Source organism: Chenopodium quinoa, unplaced genomic scaffold (genome assembly GCF_001683475.1).
Source record: "Chenopodium quinoa cultivar QQ74 unplaced genomic scaffold, ASM168347v1, whole genome shotgun sequence".
In the NCBI taxonomy this organism is placed as follows: domain Eukaryota; kingdom Viridiplantae; phylum Streptophyta; class Magnoliopsida; order Caryophyllales; family Amaranthaceae; genus Chenopodium; species Chenopodium quinoa.
The window spans coordinates 3,377,263-3,387,500 of NW_018742263.1; the positions used below are offsets into that span (position 1 = coordinate 3,377,263).

General features: G+C 39.9%; 1 protein-coding gene and 1 long non-coding RNA gene across 2 annotated transcripts in view; both read right to left on the reverse strand.

Moving 5' to 3' along the window:
• Positions 1 to 6,461: 6,461 nt before the first annotated feature.
• LOC110683798 lies at positions 6,462 to 7,630 on the reverse strand. Its single transcript, XR_002503676.1, has 2 exons — positions 6,963 to 7,630; positions 6,462 to 6,685 (listed from the first exon to the last, which is right to left on the reverse strand). It is a non-coding gene; the product is annotated as an uncharacterized LOC110683798 (long non-coding RNA).
• Positions 7,631 to 9,128: 1,498 nt separating this feature from the next.
• The window catches only part of LOC110683507 (uncharacterized mitochondrial protein AtMg00370-like), a 1,180-nt gene continuing 70 nt past the window's right edge, over positions 9,129 to 10,238 (reverse strand). Inside the window, exon 1 of the mRNA XM_021859901.1 lies at positions 9,129 to 10,238. This exon is cut by the window's right edge and continues 70 nt beyond it. Coding sequence (XP_021715593.1) covers positions 9,129 to 10,214 — 1,086 coding nt within the window. The 5' untranslated portion in view covers positions 10,215 to 10,238.

Below are 10,238 nucleotides of genomic sequence, written 5' to 3' on the forward strand. Positions count from 1 at the left end.
AAGCATAATTTAATAGCAAGATCCTAGGCATGATACTATCAAGATTAATAACAAACCCTAGCATGTCGCTAAGCAATAAAAATCAAAGCTTTAACCCTAACATGATACTAACAATCATAAATATTGGGAAGAACATAAAAGGCATCATACTTTTAATCATACTTGATATTAAAGTTACCCTAGACATGAAACTAGGAATTTATTGTTGTCACCCTAAACATCAAATTAAGGAAAACATCCTAACATGATACTAGGAATCATAATAACAACCTAAGCATGATTTCTACATAATAACATCAATAAAAACCATTAAAGTACTTACTTGGATGTCTCGTACCTCTTTCTAATAACAAAATACACACGTTAGTAACGTCAAGGAAAATAATAAGCAACAATTAAATTAAATTAAAAGAGAGATTTGGGACCAAACCCTCAGAAATTAAAACCTTTCACGTTTAGGTCGAAGGCAACTTTGAATATGGCTAGGTGTATCTAAGTCTTGCGAATGCGGAATTTTGTATTTTGAGAAAAGGCTAGTTTAGAAAAGAGAGAGATCAAGAATTTCTTGATGAGAGTTGGTGAATAGAGAGAATTGGTGAATCAAAACAGAGTTTTTAGAAGACTATTTATAGAGAAAATCAGTCAAAAAGATAGAAAATCGAAACAGAGTTCTGACGCGCAAAACGAGGTTAGCGCCAGGCGCTAATGCTGGCGTTTGGCGCTAACTTAATTATTGACGCGTTTTCTTAAAATCAGATAGATATTGCCGTACAGGAGGATAAAATCGTATTTTCCTCAAAAACATTCTTTTATTCTGATTAAAAATCTAAAAAGTCAACAAAAGTCAATTTATCAATGCTAATTAAATTAGGAATGAAAAGAACCTTCTAGAAGAATCTAGAAGACTAAAACCATTCCTAATTGCATTAGGAATGATAAATCCATATTAGGCCCTCCTTTAGATCATTGGGCCGCATATAAGGCTCAAACCAGGCCCAGTTTAGGAATTTGGCCATAACTTCCTCAATATTCATCGGAATTGGGCTTATAATATATCGTTGGAAAGCTCTTTTCAAGCCCTATCCAACTACATACACTACTATTGGACCCATATCATGGACCAACCAAACTGGATTGGCTGTTTTCTTAAAATAGGTTTTCAAAAATAGAGAGAAGAGAAAAGAAATTAAAACTATCCGCAACACTAGACTTTCCACACTTTCACTTCATTCGATTACGATTCGACGTGAAAGGTACTCATCATTGGATTTGGTTTTGGGGAGACACAAATGGGTGTCTACAGAAGCCCCCACTTTGACTTAGTTTGGAGAAACGCAAGTTTCTAAAACAAAAGTCTAAGTAGCGATAGGGACGGAGAATGATTCATAACGTTCTGCGATGCTAAATCACTCTTGTAACGCCGACACCTGCAAACTAGCGTTAGTTAAACAGATAAAAGATTTAAGAAACGCGAATCTTGCACCGTCGAGCACACGTCTCTGAAGTATCCGATTTGCTCCTGTATTCTGTTTTGACGACCTCCTGCAAGCTAGAGAATGCCATCCTGCTTGAAAACTGCTACGCTTGTAACTGCCTCCAATGTCGCCTTCATAATCTTCCGTAAGCCAGGGAACACTATCCAAGATTGCTTCGCTTGAAACGATCCTCTTCCACTTTATGACCATCTTCCACATCTTAGGGAACACGATCGAAGACAACTTCCCTTGAAATCATCTTCAGTTGTTTGTGACAACTCTCCACAAGCTAGGGAATGCTGCCGAAGATATCCTTGCTTGAAGCTACCCTCATTTGTTGCGATAATATTCCAAAGAAAATTACCTCAGACCTCTGCTTGTCGATCCTTAAAAGCTCGCTTGAAATTTGTTTTCGCTATGCCTGCATGTCGGCGCTTCTGCTGCTTTTGAACCAGTATGTCGGTGCCTTTCCCTGAATGAACCAGTATGTCGGTGCCTTTCTGAATGAACCAGTATGTCGGTGCCTTTTGCATTGAGCCAATGCTTAGGCGCTTTAAGCTAAGTGAGACGAACTTTCATCAGGTCGATCACTTTATGTAATCAAGCCGATTACTAAAAATCGTGTCAAATTGCTTAGAGGGGCTAAATGGCGTACCAAGGAACCCAAAATATACTGCACAAGGTTGGAACAACCGTACTGAGTGGCTGAACGTTCTGGCGTCGCTAAAACAACGTTGGCACCGTTTATTTGGCTGTAGCGCCAGACGCTGGTACTAGCGCCAGGCGCTAAAGCTTATCGACTGACGCCAAGGTCTGACGCTTGGCGCTAGAGTCGGTTTTTCCTTAAATACCCTTCTCATCTTCATTTCTGCTGCTGTTGTTCGCGTTTCTTGCTCGAGAATTCTCGGAACTTCAATTCACTCGTTCTTGCTCATTTCTCAACCAAATTCGCTCAAATTTGTTGCAAATCAAAGCTTATTCCATCCATTTTCCCGATCTATGTAAGTTTCCTCCAAAATCGCCGGTTTTAATGCATTTTGCATGCATTTATCCACGAATTTCTTGAAAATTCTAATTTAGATTTTACTTAATTCTCTTTGTTTATCAAATTTTATGCCATGAAATTGCTTGAATATGTTTATATATTGCCGTGGGAGTAATTTGAGACTTGTTTGGCTCAATTTGGTGAATAAATGAACAAATCACCATTGTTGAACCTCTTAAGGTTGGGAAGACAATGTGGCTTGTTCTTGATGTTTTTGCTAGCAATTCTTGTCCAATTTGTCACAATAATTACCAAAATATTGCAAGAAATTGTTTGATTGCTTGAAAATGTCGTGTATGCTCAATTTGAATTTGTGCTCTGTTTTAGTACTACGTACTCTGTTTTTTGTGAATATAGTATCATGCGGCTAGGCGAACCTTAGATACCATAGAACCTTAATTTATGATAATTCTGCACAATGTAGCATGGCTAGACAGGAGGCTCTAGTTCACTGTCACGAGAAGTTCGACGGGAGCATGAGCCCGTAGAGGATGACGCTGAATCGTCCACTTCACTCGGCCGACTTCCTGAGTGGGGTGAGCGGACCTTGTACTTCTCTCCCGTCCACCATATCTCTGAGAGGGTGAGACGGGGCGTCACAGTTGGGAGGACACGTTGCCACGACTCTGGTTGCGATGGTTTGGGCGACCTGTACAAGATGTACATCGCCAAAGACGATCAGACGAGACTTCTATGGGAGTCTTACGGGCTTACTGCACTGTTTGAGACCTTAGAGGCCATGATTGCCTCTAGCGGGGGTCACCATATAGTCCGTGCTCTTGTGGAGTTCTTTTGGGACATCACCAACACTTTCCACTTCCCTTGGGGTGAGATGATGGTCACTCTTACCGACTTTAGTCTCATTACGGGACTGGAGTTTAGCTCTGTGGCGCTGTCGTTCGACATCGATATTGCTATCTTTTCTCCCGAGGTCGAGGAGCTATTGGGTCCGATTGTTGTTCGGGCTCGATCTGAGGTAAAGACGACTCAGTTCGGGACTTATGACTGGGCCAGCTTGGCCTATGTTGATTTCATCCGAGCACTGCGAGACTCGTGTTGACATCGGTCCTTTGCGACGAACATTGCTTTATCCGGCTTTTGGAGGGTCGTAGAGGTATACTTTATTCCCTATAAAGTTTAGCTCTACATTTTAGTTAACACTTGCTGATAACTTTTGCTTCTTGTAGATCTGGTTCTACGAGTACTTTCTCTCAGCTGCGCTGGCGAGACCGTCGCCGCGCAGGTTTCCTGTTAGTGCTTCCTGGGGCAGCCTTATCTGATAGACACTCTTTGCAGGAGCCCGAGGTACTGTACCGACCATGGGTCGGCTTGGCGGTCCCTGGGCTAGCCGCGCAGTATTCTGCTAAGCGTTTCTATTTCTTGGGGACTTATGGAGCGGTCGCATATCTTGGGGAGAGGGTTGCTATACAGCATTCCTCAGATACCTTTGTCGTTCCTACTCCTCCACCATGTCACATGTTTAACGCCACGAGGTTAATGAGCATGTCGGAGGGAGCCGGCACCCCTTGGCAATCTTACACGATCCTGGGCGATGCTATGGGGAGGAGTTACTGTCGTTGTTAGCTCCAGTTCCTGTACTTGCTGAGGATGTGGCGGTATGATTTTCAGCTCTTACCTTTCGTTAAGTAGCCCCCAAGTAATGCTTCACTGATTTTGTTTTGCTTTGTCAGGATGATCCTGCTGAGTTCGTGCCACCCCGTATGTCCATCCACTATCAGGGGACATATGAACCGATTGAGGAGATTATTCCTCCGGCTCCTGAGGGCGAGCGCTTAGTGGAGCGGTCGATTCCTCGTCACCAGACTCGGGTAAGCTTATTTATTTGCGACTTTTTGTCCATATATGTTATGCATGTTTACTGACTTATTTCTTTGACAGTTTTCACGCGAGGTGGTTTCGGCGATGGCACGATGCATAGATGCCTTCCGTAGCCAGCTCGTCCGGATGAGGAACGTGGCTACCTGCCGTCGAGACAACGCTGTTCAGGAGGTAGCTTCCCTTCTTATGTTTTTAGCATTACCGCTTCTATTTTTCATGTTTCTGATCTTAGTTTCTTTTGTAGGGTCAGCCCATTCCTTCTCGTACCCGCACGAGACCTGAGGTACGGAGGGATCCGGCGAGGTCTAGCTTGAGACGTCGCCGCACTGGTTCGGATGGTCGGGGCGGTCGTTCTGAGGCTGCCCGTACCAAGGCGGTAGAGGGCTCGGGCTCTTCATCTGATGGTGCACATGCTGCGTCGGGAGGCCAGGGAGAGGCTACCTCGACTCTTAGAGGTTATGGGATGTACGAGGTTGGCTCGTCATTGTAGTAGCCTCCGTAGCCTCAGCCTCAGGATGATCTTGGGTGGACGGGTCCTGTGCTGAGTTTTCCTCCTCCCGAGGAGATTGGAGCTGGAGCCGGAGCTGGTGGAGAGGTTACTCCTCGTACGGCGCAGTTTTATGAGATGATGGGTGTACGTCCCCCGGCGCCGTAGATTGTTCTTGTGCTTTTTATTATTTTATTTTGACTTTGTATAAAACTTTTCCTTTTATTAGACTCATTATTTAGGCATGTTTGTATATACATACTATTATGAGTTTATTCATTATTTATCGTGTTTTTTTCATTTTTTATTATTGTTATGTGCATGTTTGTGTGTGCAAATAATTGTGAAAATAATTTTGCGCAAAAATTCCGTCATTTTTATTATTGATGGAGGGTATCCGACTTTCTCCCCCAAAAAAGAAAAAATGAAAAAATAAGTCACATAAAAAATATTGGATTTAGAAAAACTTGAAAGTTAGTCTAAATAAACTCCGAAAAATAATATAATAGTTATATTAATTAAGAGGAAAGAATAAATGAATTTTTAGAAAAAATAAGGAAACCGTAAAGTCAGTGGCAGACTCGAATCAAGTCAAAACGCGGTTTTTTAGAAAGCTCGTACAATGAGACATATTAGCGCCAGCTGGCGCCACGCGTTTTGGTGTAGTGCCAGGCGCTACACTTAGCGTTTGGCGCCAAGTTCTGGCGTCAGGCGCCAATATTTGGCGTCTGGCGCTAATGAGCGCTGTCTTCGAATCCCTCCTGGATTAAAAGTGCTCCGATTTTGTGTATAATTAGCTTTAGAAAAATAACATCATGTCTCTAGTCTCCAAAAGTTTTACCAACTACACTCATGAATGGTGTCGGTCTCTTAATGCCAAGGAGAGAAAAGAGTTAGATGTGTTTCACTTAGGGGGTATTTATGGTGTCAAAGGGGTAGATCTTGATTCAGATTTTATTCATACCGCTCTAGAATATTGGGATGTAGATACTCATTGCTTTAGAATAGGGTATGATGAAATTAGCCCTTTGCCGAAAGAATTCGGTGCTATTTTAGGCTTCCCTGCGCTAGATCTTGTAGTAATCCCTAGAATAAACGAATATTATTATAAGGATTTTAAACGCTTCTTCAATTTAAAAGACAGAGATCTATCAAAAATAGTAGATGGTAGCATAGTTAATTTAAAAGAATTTGCTCGTCATTATTTTGATAGACCTTATCTGAATCTTTCCATGTTTATAGAAGAAGGGCTTTCCTGTTTTGCATGCTTAATCAATTTTCACTACTACAAAAACATGAATATAGAACGCCTAAAACAAGCAATATAGAACGCCTCATAGGCGTTCTTCTGAGGGGGTGCCCTATAAAGTCTACATAACGCCTCTTTGAGGCGTTCTATATCTAATACAATACAGATCGCCTATCTAAGATAGGCGCTTCATGTACAAAGTGAATAAAAAACAAGGAAAAGAGAGCTGTCATCTTAGGATAAGAGCGCCTGTCACAAATAGGCGCTCTCTTTTCCTTAATTTTTTTTTAAAAAAAATTATTATATTATTATTATTATAATAATAATTATAATAAAAAAATAAAAATAATAATTAATACGGAGTACTCAATACCATTATAATGATTATATGGAGTAGTTTTAATTAAAATAACCGATATTTTAATTACAATAACTAAATTTCTTCCAAGAAAACAAAATTACAAATTTTACGATAGATAATAAATACTTGTACAATTGAGCTACTGTCATCATCATCATCATCATCATTAGTAAAGAAACTCAACAAGTGAACGAAACTCATCAGCAGCGAGATGCGCAGCGCAGCAGATCTGATTCATCAAAGAAAAACACTATAATTAATTAATATACACCATGTTCAGCTACTTCAATATTTACCAACACAAAAAATCCTTGAGGATAATTATTAAATTCATCATTTTCAAATACTCCGTATAAGTTAACATAATTAATGGAAGAAACAATATATTAAGGGATTTAAAAGATAGTTAAGGTAGCTAACCAAGGTTTAGCTTTTACTAATTCTTGTCCAAATTCACAATACTCAATTACTCATCAGCAAGTAAACAACATACCGCATACCCATACCTAACTATATAGAATATGTCATTCTTCACGACTGCGCTGACTCGCTAGTCCGCCACCGCATGTGGACCCCATTTGCTGAAGTGCTCTGATCTGGGTTGCACTCTACACCCCTCCCGACACTTAAAAGAAAAACAAGTTTTTAAATGATTAAAATGAAACTAAAAACTAATCTGAATAGAAAATGAAGTTTACCTTGAATAAAACCTGAAATTAAAACGAAAATCAGATCTAGTAAGTTGCTTCAATGTAGATTCAAATTCGACAATCAAAACAAAATTTGGCAATTAAAATCGATGCTCATGTGAAATCAAGGAGAGGAAAGAGAAGTGAACCTATATGAAGGATTGGGCAATGACAGTTAAATTGACAGCGGAGAGCGGAGGAGACGGTGTCGCTTCGGATCACAGCCCGACCCAAACGTGTCGTCCGACTCAAGCGACCATGGGGGTTGTTCAGGGAGAGAGATAATTGAATTTTGGTTTTGTCTTGCTTGTTATCTCACCATGCCATAGTTTTAGATCTAAAATTTTGAGGAGAGGGAAGAGAGAGAGAGCCATAAACGGCTGGTTGAGGAGGGGTTAGACAAAAATAAGAAACAGGAAAGTAGTGGGGATTCTAGGGTTTGCCAACATTTTTAAAATGATTTTTTTAATATGTTAAAATTGTATTGTACGGTGAACTATGTAAGGCGCTTTATATTGTAAAGTCATAATTTGATTAAAATAATAAAAAACTGTATAGAGATGTTATACAGGTGTTCTATAAGTTTTAGGATACAAAACGCTTATCTTTTATAGGCGTTTTATAGAAGTCTAGAGATCGCCTATTTAACTTGACTGTTGTGTATTATGTATTGCTTTTTCCACTTTTTGTGGTAGTGTTTTTCTTACTAGTGGTAAAAATAATAAGGGTCAATCAATTATATCCACTGTTTTAGAACAAATTGAATGTGGGAGAAATCCAATGCCCTTAATAGTTGGAGAGACTATGCTTAGTCTTGATGAATTAAAGAAAAATCCAAAAGCACCTTTTCGGGGCTCTCCAATTTTATTACAAGTAGAAAAATAATATTTTTAATTACAGAAATCAAAAATATATTTTTGTATAGTAATAATAATAATTTATTTGCATTGCAATTTTTACAGATATGGCTAATGGAAAGACTGGAATTAATTAGCCCTCCGGACAACATTGAGAAGTATACTCTGTTTCGGGGTTTTCTGATGTCCTGCGGGAGAGTTACAATTCCGAGACTGGAACCGGACGCCTGTACCTGCAAAACAAACGGATGCTCCGGATGATTGGAGATCCGCCTCCGACGGTCAAGTTATTACTTGATTAAGGAGTAATTAATGCGGAAATTAAAGTGATTGGGTCTCTCTAGGTGAGAGAGTTTAATGTATGTAATCTGCGTAATCTCCCTTAATGAGGATTAAGGGAGGTATTTATAACCTCGGGAAACGTGCCAATCTAGGTTTAGGTTAACCTTGGGCTGATTGGGCTTCCCACGGAAGTTGGGCCTAGGTGACCGGTTATCCCAGGTGTCATGGGAAGGACACGTGTCGTGTCGTAATTGGTCCATAGTGGACGGATCATTGCTTGACACGTGGCAGGCTCCTATTGGCCCATGTGACGGACACATGGCGGAACCTGATTGGTCCACTTGTCAGATGGTGATTGGTGGGGAAAAATCCCCTAATCATACTCCAAATTGCTTCGTGAGAAGGAAGAAACGCTTTTCTAAGATGGGGCGCCATGAATGGAAGAAGGTCTTCGAGTCTTGTAATTTTTCCATCAAGTCGGCCATCCCTTGGTGGAAAATAGAAAAGATGGTTGGTGTCAACAAGCAGCCTTTCTGCCGTCTTCCAAGCTTGTCCCGCATGACTTTTTATTATCCCTACAGGGTAATAAGACAATACGGCCTACTTCAGACTATTCCTTCCGGTGATCTTCGTCGTCCCTACGAGTTCCCTGTCTCCCAGGAAGTAGACAAATTTGATGTTTATTGGAGCGCTAGACCTTTATGGGAAGTAATTACCCAAAAGGTTCCTCCTTCTTTGCCCAATGATGTGAAAAAGTGGCTTTTGAAGAAACCTTCAAAGGACGTGAAGAAAAATCAGAGTAAAACTAATGTGAAGAGTCGTCTAGGTGACAAGGTGATTCCTATTAAGGAAAAAGAAGGGGTTTTTGAAACCAGAATAGGTTTTTATTTTCTTGTTTAAGTATTTCGAACTTCGAAATATCTTGATTCCCAGAATAAGAAGTTGGGATATTTTTATAGCATGCTTCTTTTAAGTGCAAGTGAAATTCATCCTTTGTTTTGTCCTTTCCATTCACTCGGATCTTCCCCATTTCATCCATTTTGATTTTGTCCGGATCCTTCTTTTCTTCCGAAAAAAGGGAAGGAGAAGGATCTTCTTCGGTGAACCCCTCTTCTTCCTGTTTAGTCTCCTTCGTTTCGGAAGTTTTTTCTATTTCTACATCTGTTTCTTCCTCACTTTCTTTCATTTTTGGAGTTTCGTTCAGTTTCTTAGTAAAAATAGGTGACGGAATTCTGCCTAAATAGTAGACACAGGTAATAAAGAAGAGAATACTAAAGATTCGAGCCATAGAATTTCTCAATTCTGACACAAGGTACTTATTAGATCTAATAGAATTATTTTGCTGTATCCAGACTAATACCAATCCAACCCATTTCATGAATAAAATGTGACCAATTAACCAACCAACAAAACTACTTGTTACAAATAGCATCTTGTTGTTGCATCGAAACATATAAATGTTGACTAATCGGGCTAACATTGAACTTGGTAAAATGAAATAGTTGAATAATTGAAAAATGAGATTATTCAGGAATACACATTGAATGCTGAGATTACGCATTGAATTTCTGCTAGTCGATCCATAATCAAAAAAGTGTTTGTGAATGTTCCAGAAGAAATGAAACAGAAGATAGGGTAGAGTTAGGACAGTTATTGTATGAGGTCTACCCAATGCTAGATGCAGGGGCGTATAATAGATCGATATGAACATCATGAGCTGTCCCATAATAAAACCAGTTGTTGCTGATACCTTCTTCTCGATTCCTTCTTCTCCTTCTTCCATAACCTGAGTTCGGAGAAGGAAGAGATAAGAGGGCCCTATGGAGAATGTGGTCAGAAATCCATAATAGAGTCCGACCACAACGACCGAATTGATTATCTTCATGCATAAGGATACTAGATTACCTAGTAGAAAAGATTGAAAAATCATCACAAACCTCCCTTTTTCTTTTGT